The following is a 14030-nucleotide window of genomic DNA, read 5'->3' as shown; positions in this document are numbered from 1 at the left end:
AAGTGATTTTCCTGCCCTGGGGGGCAGTGGGCTTCTAGGCACCGTGCACAGATCAAAGCAGAGCAGGTCCATCGCTTTCTGCTGGAGACCAAGAGGCAAGGGACAGGTCTGATGGTGAATTCCCTGCAGAGGTGCTCGAGGCTGGCCGTGGGGAATCGGCGTCACCTCATCTCAGAGCAGCAGGCGAAGTAAGGCTGCCCCTTCCTCAGATACTCACTCCTGATTACAGAACACAGCCTTGGTAAGAGGAAAATGCTCATGGCATCTCTTTATTCAAGCCTCATCCTTGGATCTAATTTGCGTCCTTCACAGCAAGGCTGAGATCCTGGGCAGGCTGAGCCCCGCGTGCCCCCCAGGACATGTCCCACCTCGGGGTGCCCCAGCCAGGCCACAGCGCGATCCTCGAAGATCTCCCAAAGAGTTTCTCCTCCCAGTCTCGCAGGTGGAGGGAGCACAATTTGTAGGTGGAAATTACCAGCTATTAAAACGTTGCTTGCCTCGCAGGGGTCTCCCCTGCCTCTGAGCATGAGTTCAGGACTTTACGTGCTCAGCTTGGCCCTGTCCGACGTGGGAGCCCCGGCTGGCATGGTGTCGTTGGCCACCACCCTGGCTTCTCCGTAGGTGTCTATGCATTTCCTCACAGCCCTCAGGATGAGCTGGAGCCGCCTGTCCAGAGCCAGGAGATGGGGCTCGGTGAGGACGGGTGCCAGGGGGTCCTGCAGGAGCGATTCCCTCATCACATCGCTGAGCCGGTACTCGGGCTCGGCCAAGAGCTGCAGTCGCAACCACGTCATCCGCTTTATTCTGGAAGGGAGAGAAATCAGACAGCCTAATGTGAGCTTTTTGCATCCTAGTGAGAACTGGCTGGCTGATCGGTAACAGTGCTGTGTTCCCAAAGATATTTATGGGGCAGAGGGAGAGGTAAAAATGAAGGGGCATGTCTTAGCTGGTGGTGAGTGAGGAAAAGTCTCCTGTCAAAACTGAGCAAAAAGAGAGTATCTTGTGGAACTGATCTAACTGACATCTCACCTGAAGAAGGACTGACACTTAAATATTTCCCTTTGATGGAAAGCAGGATGAAAAGCTGTAATCTTGAAATGCTTCTGGGACTGAAACTAAGTATTCTGAAATTACTTACTTGATCCTCAGCAAAAGCGTTTTGATTTCAGCATCTCTATTACTGAATTGATCGGTAATTTTAATTATTGCCTTCTAAATTTCCAAAAAGTTGCAGCCCATGTTTGTGGAACCGGTCTCACTTAGCCGGGATTTTCAGAGAGCAAAAGGTGCAGCCAGGAGCGTTTCAGCCAGGTGCAGAAATTGCCCTTGCACGCCTGTTATTTACCCAGGCCATCCATCAGTACCGTGATGGATGGCAAAGGTGCTTGCTGCCGCTGTGCCACGCTCCTGGGAGCCACATGAGGCACCACGGCTGGCTGCCACCAGGACAGGTACTTTAAATTGTGCTCAAGGGCTTGCCTTGCATGTGTGATCCAAATGAAGCCACAAAAAAGGACTGGCCCAGCACTAAACCTAGCTCACCGTCGTAGCGCACGACTCTGCTGCTGCCAGAGGGAGCCCTGTGCGGTCCCTCCTGGTGAGGGGTGACCCTAGGAGCTGCTGTGGGTAAACACCAGCTGTGTTTGCTCTGCGATGGTGCTCGGAGGTGGAGAACGGGGTAGTCTGACCCTGCAGGGAGCAGCTCTTTTAATGCCCTAACAGTTGCATAAGAAATTGGCAGAAGGTGGAAGGGAGCGCGGGATGGAAAGCCTGCCACCAGCTCAACTCCCCTCCTGCACGGCACGGTGAGCCCTCCGACAGGCTGAAGTGTTGAAGATTTGACCCAGAGCTTTCTAGAGACCTCAGCCAAGAAGATGCACGTGCCAGATTAATTGGCGGCTGTTTTCAGGCTTATCTGCTCCTCGTTTTGGGTTTTGACTGAGGAAAAAGATCACCTCTTACTGCACAGCTACATCTGTGCCACTTTCTGTACTCGGGAGCAGACACGTGGAGGGCACAGACACATCGGTGACCTCTGGACTTAAAGAAACCTTTCCACTTCTTTCCAAACATTTTTTGGATGCTCCCCCGCACCGAATGGATCATCTGGTCCAGGAAATAAGGTTTTGTGCAGCTCCCTCAGGCAGCACGAGTCGCTTTTATGCTGTTCCAGGCCAGAGCTGGCTTATTAAAAGGTGCGACTTGCAGGGCTTGTTACCGCTGCCACCAGGAGCACTAAATTAAGGACAGCTTCTGGGGGGTGGATCTGGATGAATAGGAAGGATCTGACCTGTGGCTAGTACTGTTTGGTCAAATTAAGAGGCAGAATTAATTTGAACCCCGCAAAACAGGAGTTCAGGTGAAGGATTCACTGAGAGCCTGCAATTACAAGTGAAAAGTCCTGCTAGGTGCAAATGGCAGTTTTTAAAATTAGATCTGGTAATACAAATGTGGGGGGGGGGAGTGCAATTACTGCCCCGAGGCTTAGCTGGAGCAGGTACAGCAAGGAAATAGGTTGGGCATCTCCTAAAGAGAAACCACGGGGAAGAGCAGCTGTTTTCCTGCCTCTGTAATTTAACTTTCAGCAGTTGATTTATGTGAATTAATAAAGGGGCAGCAAAGATAGGATTCAAACAGTAAAATTGATGAGCTGCTCCGTAGTGACATGGGAAGAAACCTGATCAACTACCAAAGCTTTTGGATGGAGATTTCCGAGCTTTGTGTCGGGCCGATAGCACCTCACGTCGATGGGCTGGGAAGTGCCGGGCGATGGCTGGAAGGGATCGATCCAGCAGAAAAAGCAGCAAAAGCCCTTCCACGTGCAAGACCAACGCTTTGGTGGGCATTCAAGCATCTTACGCTTGCCTGCTGCTCTGCAAGGCAGCTGTTCACGGGGCACTTACATGCAGCACTGGGTGAGCGGGGCCAGGATGGAGGTTTCGTCGTGGGAATGCCGCCCGAACCTGCGGGTAAGGAGGGAGCTCAGTGCCGTGCCGCCTGCCCCAGCCCTCCCTGCCTGCCCCCAGCCTCCCCGCCTCACCCCCTGGCGTTGTCCAGGTGCAGGAGGAAGCCATCGTCCCCAAACTTGGTGAACATCTCGTAGTGGTGGCGGTCCATGTTCCCTGGTAAAGGGGAGACACAGGAGCAGAGTTTCCCTTGCAAGTGCCTGAGTGATTTTTCAATTTACCCTGCGTTTTCTTTCCAATCCACATGAAATGCTTGCTGGGAGTGTCCGAGACACTTGGAGCTGCTCCCCTGGAGCTGACGGGGATGGGTTTGGGGCTGCCCCATGCCTGCTCACCATTAGGAGCTGCCCCAAACCCTCCCTGGAGCAGCAGGGATGGCTCCAGCAAACCCTGCGGTGGGCCAGGGAGGACGGAGCGCTGATGAAGGGCCCCTGTGGAAGGAAGAACGTTGTTGCCCCGTCCATCCTACCTATTAGGAAGTCAAATATGGCCATGTCGATGATGTTCAGCAGCCGGTTGCCGCTGCTGTAGGGGTAGATCTCCTTCACGGTGTCGCAGTAGAGTGGATTCACCTCCCACCTGCAGGAGACCAAAGGGACGGGGGGACGTGGTCAGCGGTGCCCCAACAGCCCCCAAAGCCACCTCCTGTGTGGAGAGGTGAGATGGACGCCTCGGCCCTGCTGCTGGAGCCACGTCTCTGCCAGGCAGGGGTGCCCCTGAGAGCAGGGCCATGGCCTCCAACACCGCCTTCGCCTCCTCTTGGGTGTGCAGGGAGGCTGAAAGCTGGGCCCAGGGTCCAGATCTGAACCCAGCCTTGCTGCCTCTGCCCAGCCTCCATTTGACAGTTCATAGAATGACAGAATTAGAGAATATCCTGAGTTGGAAGGGATCCACAAGGATCACCAAGTCCAACTCCTGGCCCCACACAGGCCTACCCAACAATTCAGACCATATAACTGAGAGCACAGTCCAAACACTTCGTAAACTCCAACAGGCTTGGTACCATGACTGCGTCCCTGGGGAGCCTGTTCCAGTGCCTGACAACCCTCTCAGTGAAGAACCTCTTCCTGAAGTCCAGCCTGAACCTCCCCTGTCACAGCCTGACCCCATTCCCTCGGGTCCTGTCACTGGTCACTAATAACAGATCGGTGCCTGCCCCTCCGCTCCCCCTCATGAGGAAGCTGTAGGCTGCCATGAGGCCTCCCCTCAGCCTCCTCTTCTCCAGGCTGAAGAGGCTGAAGTGAACCAGGTTATTAGGCTAAACAGGCCCAGTGAACCAAGTTATTAGGCTAAAAAGACCTAGTTGGACCCGGTGGTCTTTGTGGGTCCCTCCCAGCTGGAGCTGCTCCCTCCCATTCCCTGTCTGCCCACCCGCATCCTTTTTGTTCCCCTCCCCATGCTCCCCTAAGACACAGATATGGAAGCAGCAGCAGCATTTACCCACTTACTCCTCTTTTCCATCAAACGAGTAGGAGCGGATCCAGGGGTTTGGGATGGAGAGCCGTGGCGCCAGGTTGAGGGAGGGCAGGAAGGCGGAGAGGGAGCCCTCCAGGAGGTGGGGGTTCCCGCACACCGCGTACTCCGTCTTGCACATGTAGGGGCACTTGGCGAAGAAGCACACGTTGCTGGCTGCAGGGAACAGAGCAGAGCTGGGGGAAGGAGCTGAGGGATGCAGGAGGCTGCAGAGGAGCCCAGACTGACCACAGCCCCATCACGCGATGGGTACTGGGTGTCTGTAATCATAAAATGGATGTGAACTGCCAAATCGTGCGGGATACACGAATTTTGGTTGATGGACAGTCCCTGCCAAGGGAGAGGATGGGAAAAGTGGGCAGATAAAAGAGCTCAACTCTGTTTCTGCACGAGTTGCTCTTCCACCTGCCTTGCCCGTGCCACCCGCAGCCCCAGCTCGTGCAGCCGAGCGCTTGCCTACCTGGTGAGACGAAGAAGACGCTCTGAAGGACTTCATTCTTGGTGACCTCCAGGATCTCCTTGGTGACATTGATCAACCTCCCGACGGTGGGGGGCACCCGGCGGAAATCCAGGATCCTGCACGGGGAAAGGGACACGATGGCAATGGACAGCGAGGCAGGGCAGCGGGCATTGCCTGCATCCCTCCTGTTCACAAACCATTGGTCTTCGTCCCCCTGTTTCTGCAGTGACTGCACCCAAATGGATTTTTTTCCCTCTGGCTTCTTTCTAGCAAATAGCCAGGATCGTTTTACCCTCTGCAATAAAACTAGGCTGAGTTTTATTCTGGTATGTTAATAGCTGTCGCCTGGGACAATCTGGATGTGCTCCAGGATTTGTATCATTTCCCTAACCAGTTGCTCCTGTCTCCTTGCGTGCAAGCCCTGTCTTTTGGGAGGCAGCCGAGCCCTCGGGGTCTTTCTGCAAGGTGGGTGCTGAGCATTGAGGCACTGACCCTGGTGCCACGCAGCTGGGATGGGGGGCGGTGAGGGGGCTCGCCCCGCTCAGAGGAGCTCAATCTCAGCCGCTCCATCTCACACGGTCATTAAAAAATCAGGGCCTGGGGCACGAAGACATTTGTGTCTGAGAATGGAAAACCTCTGCTGAGTCAGCACCAGTGGGTGAAACAGCCGAGGCTGTGCCCTGCTCCTCGGGCAATGCCGTCTGCTTCCAAGAAGCAATCCAGTTGCAGCCTGCCCGGCCCCTTCCAGCCTGCTTCCCAAGGCAAACGTGAGTCCTGGGCTTCTGCTGGGTACTGTTCCCAAATATCCAGCTCCCACCACGGTGCTTGCAGAGGTGATTTCTGGCCCAGCAGCTCAGCAGGGCTCAGCGCCAAGCTGCCCACGGGCACAGCACCCGGCAGCCCGGACCTGTCGAGGTGGAAGGCGGCGATCTCCGCGTTGTGCCGCTGGAAGTCGACGAAGTAGAAGAAATCCTCGGGTGTCTCCTCCTCACGTTTCTGCCTGGAAGAGATCAGGGGGTGAGCACGGGGTGAGCACAGGGAGCTGCACGCTCAGATCTCAGGCAGATGCAGGGCACACTGGGGAATCCAGGGAGAAATGAGGGAAAGCAGCCCCCCGGGGAAGGGATGCACAGTCTCTGGTGGAAAAAACAGCCAGCTGGTGGGAGAAAAGCACCTTGAGGTCCTTTTTTTAAGGCTCTGCCTTACCTCATGGGCTTGAACATGGCTTTCCCGAAGTCCTGGAACCTGAGGACCAGCTTCAGGTGCACGCCGCTGGGCTTCACGACTGGGGAGGAAATTAAACCAGCTTAAATTGGAGAGCGAGGGGCTTAGCACTGCCTGGCGAAGGGCATCTTTGCCAAGGGTTAGGGCAGAGGAGCTGGAAAGGAGGGGTCCCAGCGTCATCCTGCCCGGCTGGGTGAAGTGATGGATGATGTGGGGATGTTTGGTGTGGGCTGGCGGGGACAGTGGGGACCCGAGGGGACTCACTCACTCTGGCTGCAGTCACAGGCTCCCAGCAGAGCTTTCTCGTCCTGGCTGTAGTCTGCAAAGACAGGAGGAACGGTGAGGAAGGGGCCATGCAGGGCTCGCCCTCCTGCTGCCCACCCCCTGCACCGCCACGGCTCCCCGCAGCCTGTCGGGATGAGCTGCAATGCAACAGGCCCACAGCGTGGCACCAAAAATCCTGGAGAAATGACCCCAGCCAAGCCCCTTCTCCCATCTCAAGGCAAACCAACGACAACCACACAGCACAAAACCCAAAGGAAAACCAGCGCAGGGCTCGGGGCATCCCCCAGCAGGACGGATCCCCGTGCCCTGGTGGCAGAAGAGAACCTGATGGGGCTGAAGCCACCGACCACGGGTGTAGGGCCCGTCCCCGTCCCCGTGCCGGGACACGGCTCACCGGCACTGACGGTGGAGAAATCCCGCATGTCCCGGAGCAGCCTGCTGACGGCAGGGCTGGAGCGAGGGTAGAGCCCATCCCGGCTGATGCCCAGGTGGAATTGGAGCCAGCTGGCCTCCGGCCGCAGCGGCAGCAGCGTGGCCGGGGACGTCAGGTTGAGCTCCTCCCGGTACAGCTTGTGTCTCCTGCAGGACAGAGGGCACAGGGTGAGGAGGATGAGGCACGGGATGGGAATCCTTGCTGTCTGATGCTATCTGATGGGGTGGGTACGGTTCTGCTCGAGGGGAAACTGAGGCAGGGGGATGGCTGCAGAGTGAGGTGTCTGGAGAGCCCAGGGGAACAACGGGGGCTTGTTCTCCTCAGAGGATTTTATTTACCATCACTATGTCTATGCCAGAGCTTTTTCCTGAGCCTGGAGGTCCCATGCAGCAGGGCTGGCATGTTAGGAAAATTGCTAGGGTCTGAAATTGCTTCCCAAGATCTGTGGCCTGTGCTGTGGTGAGCAGGGAGGCTGGAGGCCGCCTGGCAGCGTCCTGCCCTAGATCTCTTAAATTCGGGGTTGAATCCAGCCCTTTCCTGGTGGATGGAGCCCTGGGGGCCTCCTGGGTGCTGCAACAAACCCAGGAGATCTCCACAAGCCACCAGCATTTCCCTCATGTTCAAAACACCGGTGGTTTCGCCCCAAACTTGGCTCGACTACCACCAAATGTAACTCATGCAGCCGGCAGAGGACACAGCGTTAGTTTCTCATTAACGCCGGCAGAGCCTGCAAATACAGGCCTGACAGGGGGAAAACGAAGCCCAGTTTGCTCTGAAAGTGCCGAGACACAGCAGGGAGGGCAAACAGGGGGCTGATAACGAGTGGTTCATTAACCCGGGGGCTGTGATGGAGCCGATGGAGGCAGGGAGGTGCTAAGAGCCTCTATCCTTGAGCAGGGCAGTGGCTTTTGTGGGGCTGTCCCATCTTTTTGGGGACTGTCCCATCTGCCTTCTCCACCCGAGCACGTTTGGAGGTGCTGAGGGACCCCTCTCGGTACCAGCTGGGGTGAAATGGAGGGAAGGGAGCAAGCAGGGGGTCGGGGCAGCCCGTTCCCTCTCCGAATTTGTATTGGGATTTTGGGTCAGTGGGACCAGGCCAGCCAGAGGCACGCGGTCAGCATGCATCCCCAGAGCGGGACAGAAAAGACCCCGGTGTCCCGTTTTGGGGAATGACTCAGGAATTTTCCCTAGGGAATTTCCCTGCCCGAATATTTTACCATATTTGCTCTCCCGCTTCCCATGCAGGCGGCCCGTTCCCCCGCGGGTGGCGGTGAGCAACGCATTACTGATGGGGAAAAAATGCAGCCGTTGGGCAAGGGAAGGCAGCTCGCAGCCGGCAGCTCCGGCCACAACATGCAGCGGGCACGGTGCTGCAGGGCCCACGGCCCCCTGCAAGCCTTGAAACCCAAAACACGGCTCCCTCGGCCTCTCCTGTCCCCCCAGGATTCAAGAAATGTTTCCCTGTAAGAACAGAGCTCTGCAAAAGACATAATAATGTAAAAATAAAAAATAAAAAGGGTTCATTTATAGCTTGCTATAAATAGCCCCGGGGTTGCCCAGGCTTTGTGCTCAGATGGATCCAGCAGCAGAAGGCCAGGGCTGTGAGGGGCACGGCGTGGGGTGACACCGGGCTTGGGGTACTGGTGTCTGCTGGCCCTGATGTCCCCGTGCCACCGGGCTCTGCGCCACGGGCAGGGCTGACCACTCGGTCAGAGTCTGGGGCATTGAAGCTGCTCCTTCGAGGATAAAAATAAGCTCTGGAGTTTTTCAGCAGGTTGTTTTGTTTGTTTGGAAGGGGCACGGCTGTTTCTTTGCTCTTCCCTTCCCGCATCCCCACCAGCCTCAGCAGATGGTTGGCATCCTGCAGCTCCGTTCCTCGCCCGATGCCAGGGGAAGGCAACGGGACGGGCAGCGAGCGCTGCGTGCGGGTAGGATGCACCTTGCCGTGCTCCCTCACTGCTCTCATCCCAACCGTGCCACATCCAGGACCACGCCACGGACTGGCAGAGTCCCAGACCGATTTATTCCCTTCCAGACACAAAAACGAAGCGGTTGTGATATGCATTAGGTACGGGGGTTGGCCCCACTTAAGGGGAGCACCCGGGCACACTGCGGGGTGTGCTGGGGGCCAGGCCTAGGAACAGAAACAGGGAGGACGCCAGCCGTGCAGTGCTTCTGGCCTCCTGGAGCCATAAATTCATCTGTGCCCACAGCAACGAATGGCCTTACGAAACGCAGCAGCCCTGGCGAGTGCCTCCTCGTTCTGCACTCAGTTTGCGGTGCCAAGGAAAGGAGAGGCCCCAGCGCCTTCCCTGTTTACGAGCACCATATATTTTATTTCCAAGTGGCTGAGGAGCGATCAATACGCTGCCCCCTTCTCCCCAGAGGTGCAATTGGAAGTCAAACAAGGGCAGGTGGCCCTGCAGATCTCCTCCTGGCTCCAGAACAGCCAAACCTCTGAGCACAAGGCAACGTGTGGCCACGGCATCAGTGCCGAGAGCGCTTTTAAACAAAGCAGCAAATACCAGAGGGAAATGCAGCCTTCTGACCAAAGAGCAGGGCCCGTCCTGCAGGCTGGGCTGCAGATCACGCCAGCACTGCTGCGAGCACCTGGCCTCGAGTGCTCTTCTGGAGGTGCTTAGGATCCTGGTGCTGGTCACGTCCCGTCTCCCCGCAGTCCCATCCTGCTCCCCGAATCCTGGCGTGTCCCCGAGGCGTTACTCAGCCTCAGGTGCAGTGCCCAGCCCGGTCCCCGGGATGCTCACCATCGCTGCCAAACTGTGCTCTGTGCTGAAACCCATCTCAGCACCCACCTGCCCTGCGCCCCCCCACAGCACCAGAAGCTCGAGGGGATCCCGGGGAGGCTTCTCCCTCCCTCAGGTTGCCTCCAGCAAAGGCAGAGCCTCTCGGGGCCCCGACTCTGCTCAGAACCCAGAGCAGCTCCAGCCCTGCCACTGCTGCATCCCTGAGGCTCTCCCCACCACTTTGTGCACCGTTTTGTTATTTTTAGTTGCTGCTGCTTAAGCGAAGAGTCCAAGGGCAGCCGGCGGTGCTCCGTGCATTAATGGCTTTGCTTTTGGCTGTGGCTCTGCTCGGAGCTTGGCAGCGGTGCAGCGGGCACGGGAAGGACCACACTGGGCTCTGCTGGGACGTGGCAAGTTTGGGGACAGACAGTGGCCACATCCCCTCCTGCCCTGTGTGGTTTTGGAGTGGGAAGCAGCGGGGTTGCTGCCTGCACCCTAGCTCCTTGCCGGGCTTCTCGTGCACTGGGAGCATTGCAAAGCCGTGTGCTCATCGCCTGCACCCCGCTGCTGCTCGCCGTCCCACCCAGCTGATGTAAAAACCCCTTTACAGCACTGCCTCGCTCCATCCTCAGTCACCGGGCAGGGAGAGAAGGAAGAGGCCAGGGGGGTGAAGGGAGGAGTGGGGACGCAGGGGATGCTGGCTGCTGCCAGCTGGGACACAGCCCTCCTGCGAGGGGATTTGGGGCAGGGACCACGCTCGGAGTTGGTGCCCAGGGTCACCATCCCTCGGGTGACAGCACCACGGAAGGGCTGGGGACAGGGGGACAGGGGAAGTTTTCCCACGACCATGGCTGGGGCTGGGAGAGGCAGCAAGAAGAGAGCTGTGCTGGGAGAGCGGCTTGGAGCTGGGAATCGCTTTCTGGCTAAAAGTCAAAGCCTCCACGCCTTCTCTTGCAGCAGAGAAGTTGGCAAGGGGAGCAGGAGAGGGGCTGGACGGGCAGCCAGCCCCCCAGCACCGCTATCGCAGACCGCAGCGACAGTCGGGGGCTCCGGCTGTCACCCAGCTGGGTGACAAGGAACTGCTGGGCACAAGGAACCTGTTCTGTTCTGTCCCCAGGCTGAAAAAGGTGGCACAGAGCAGAGGCACTTATCCCCGGGGTGACACAGCTGGCAGGGGCTCATCCTTCACCTCCTCACCTCCCCCAGCAGAGCAGCAGGGACCCCAGGAAGCCCCCAGGCACACCCCATGGGGTGATGGGGATGGGGTAGCCAGGGATGGGGTAGCCAGGGATGGGTGCTCAGGGATGGGTACCTGGGGAGGGGTATCTGGGGAGGGGTATCCAGAGATGGAGATCCCAAAGATGGATACCTGGAGATGGGTGCCCAGAAATGGGTATCTGGAGATGGGGTTCCTGGAGGTGGGTGCCCAGAAATAGGTACCAGGTATGGGTACCTGGAGATGGGTACCTGGGGATGGGGTTCCCAGAGATGGGTGCCCGGAGATGAATGCTGGAGATGGGTGCCAGGGATGGGTACCCAGAAATGGGTATCTGGGGATGGGATTCCTGGAGACGGGTACCCAGAAATGGGTTCTAGGGATGGGTGCCAGAGATAGACACCCGGAGACGGGGTTCCCAGAGATGGGTACCCAGTGATGGGGTTCCTAGAGATGGGTTCCCAGAGAGATGGGGTTCCCGGAGATGGGTCCCAGAGATGGCTCCCCAGAGACAGGATACCCAGAGACGGGTGCCGACGCCGGCTCCCCAGAACCAGCCAAGGGGGAGCCGTCTACCGGGGCCGGGTTTGCGGGGTCCGGGTGCCGCGGCGGCGGGACGCACCTGTTCCAGCGGGCCGCTTTCCGCCGGTAGTAGCGCAGGGCTTCGCGGGCGCCCAGCAGGGGCTCAGCGGGGCCGGGGGGCGCGGTGGCTCGGTACAGCGGGTGCCCGAAGAGGCGCCGCAGCGCGGAGGCGGCGGCGCGGCCGCGGGGTGGCGGCGGCGGCGGCGGCGGGGAGGGGACGGAGGCGGCGGCGGCGGTAGCGGGGCGAGGGGGGCGGCAGGGGCAGCCCGGACCCCCCGGTCCCTCCGGAGCCAGCTCCTTGCGCACCCGCGGCCAGAGATGGAAGTAGAGATCTGCGGCCAGCAGCGCCCCGAGCAGCAGCAGCACGGCCGGCCGGTCCCGCCGCGGTCCCGGCATGGCCGGCGAAGGGAACCGGGAGGCACCCGGTTGGGGGTTATTTATTTATTTTTTATTATTTTTTGTTAATTTTTTTTTTTTTTTTTTGGAAAGGGCGGGGGGGGGGGAATCGGTAGCCCTGCCCCAGCCGCCGCCGTCGCCTCCTCCCGGTGCAGGACGCGGGGGGGAGCCCGAGCGGCGGAGCGGGGCGTGCGGGCACCTCGGGGCGGGGAGCGGGCAGGGCGCTGGGGGCCGGCCCCCGCTGCGGGGAGAGGCCGGGGCGGGGAGAAAGGGAGAGCGGGGGACCCGGGGAGCTGCCCCCCGGACCTCTGTCCCCACCCCCGGTCCCGTTCTCCCGAAAGCGGAGGCTGCTGGAGGGGAGCGGGGTGCGCACCCTTGGGGGTGCTGGGGGGTCCTGCGGGGTGCTGAGGGGTCCTAGGGGGTGCTGGAGGGCTCTGGGGGTTGCTGAGGGGTCCTGGGGGGTTCCTGAGGGGTCCTGAGGGGTGTGGGGCTGGGGGCAAGTTGTGGGTGCAGAGCGTGCAGCCCCCCCAGCTGCACTGCGACCCCTCCACCGTGCTGCTGGCACACGGCTCCTGCTCGGCTTTTATTTCTTTAAGGACTTAAAAAAATAAATAAAAAGACTCGAGGAAACTCGCCCCGGTGGTTTGCTCCCAGAGACTCGCGGTGGGAACGTGCTGGGACGGGCTGTGGGAGCACTGGGAGCTGCTGGGGGACGTCCAGGGGGCCGGAGAGCCCCGGGGTGAGGTTTGGGGGTGCCAGCGCGGAGCAGGTTGAGAAGCACCAGGCCAAAGGAGGAAAATGGAGGAGAAACTGGCTGTAAACAAAGGGAGCGTGACCAGACTAGCCTGGCTCCGGCGCTCTGCTGAAGGGAGAACAAAAAATAAACTGCAGAAAGAGGGAAAGTCAAGTACGGCTTCGGCTGCCTGGAGCAGAGGCTTTGGGACCTGTGCTGGGATTGGGGTTTTTGAGCCACGCAAACGGGCATCTGTCAGCAGAGCTGTTGGTCAAGCAAATGTCCTGGAGCCTGCGGTGTGCCTTTTGCAGGAGCTGATCCCCTGGGGGGTGGCTGGAGGGCTCTTGGGGGTGCCTCTGTCCCCGAGCGTGCTGTGGGCATGGCACGGGCTCCTGCCCGCAGCCCAGTCCCCATGAGCCTGCCGAAATGCCTTCCTGTGCCACCTCCCCTCCCTCTCTTCATCTTTGGAAGATGCTGGTTCATATTCTGCACGTCTGCTGGTTCATATTTTCCTGCAGAAATGCAATTTCAGAATTGCTCTGCTCCATTCTACTGGTATTTGAAGCTTTGGGGCTTGAGCTATTGGGGAGGTCACTTTTTTTGTATAATACCAAGTTTTCTGTATTTTCCACAGTATGTCAGAAAATCGCAGGCACGAACCTCAGCTGAACACGAGGGTTCAATCCGCCCTCAAACCATTGTCATAATAACCCCAATAATAAGCAATGACCTGTGGCCAACAATGGGACTTTTCCCCACGTTTTTGTTTAAAAAAAGGAGCTTATCCAGCTGAAGTTAACCAAATCTGGAGCTGAACATGCCGGAATGAATCACCGGGGACAAACACGGCTCCCGTTGAAAGCCTCCATTGATTCACGTTAAACTCATAGACCAACTTTGACAAACTCTTCATCAAAACTGCCTAATGCTTGCTTCGTTCTTAATCCTCTCTGAGCTGCTGCCCGCTGCTAATCTCTGCCAGAAACCACTATTAAATCTTTCCTGGTTCGCAACGCTAATTCTGAGCAACTGCACCGGGAGAAAAACCATCAGCCGGGCCCGCGTCTTTGTGCTATTTGCGTGCTCCGCAGGAAGATCGTTTAGTTTCTAATGAGACTAATTAAAAAGAAACAAAAAAATAAATAATAAATCGATTCCATTAATCTGTACTCAATTGAAGCCCTGCGGTCCTTCCCAAAGTGGTAGTGACTGCCAGCTCCGCACGCGCTGGAATGCCAAATTATCACTCTCATTATTATTTAATGCTGCCGGGGTCTTGCTGCCACAGCCCCAAATTTTTGGCATGGCTTTTGTCCTGGGCACAGCCTGCTCCTGCTGCCTGTTGGGGTTTGTGCCTTTGGGATTTGGGATTTGCAGGACGGGGCCATTCCTGCGGGAATGCTTTATTTGTTACCCCGTTTGTTGTGCTCCCCAGAGCGCTTGGACCAAGCTCCCTCTGCTCTTGGCCCACCTTTGGCACTGATTTCAGCCTGGATTTCCTTTGAATCTCCAACACAA

At 58.1% G+C, this 14030-nt stretch overlaps 1 protein-coding gene across 1 annotated transcript; it reads right to left on the bottom strand.

The window, feature by feature from the left end:
• Window positions 1-434: 434 nt before the first annotated feature.
• FAM20A (FAM20A golgi associated secretory pathway pseudokinase) lies at window positions 435-11779 on the bottom strand (the record flags this gene model as incomplete). The annotated part of the gene is made up of 11 exons (XM_084298704.1): window positions 435-804; window positions 2904-2963; window positions 3041-3122; window positions 3436-3545; window positions 4415-4595; window positions 4900-5015; window positions 5807-5899; window positions 6106-6184; window positions 6392-6442; window positions 6803-6987; window positions 11424-11779. 11 exons carry the CDS (start codon window positions 11777-11779, stop codon window positions 540-542), a joined length of 1578 nt encoding a protein of 525 aa, XP_084154830.1. The 3' UTR covers window positions 435-539.
• Window positions 11780-14030: the final 2251 nt, after the last annotated feature.

This window comes from Netta rufina (genome assembly GCF_964035555.1).
Source record: "Netta rufina genome assembly, chromosome: 19".
Lineage (NCBI taxonomy): Eukaryota > Metazoa > Chordata > Aves > Anseriformes > Anatidae > Netta > Netta rufina.
The sequence above is the reverse complement of the archived record's forward strand: the minus strand, read 5'-3'. Positions and strand labels throughout refer to the sequence as shown.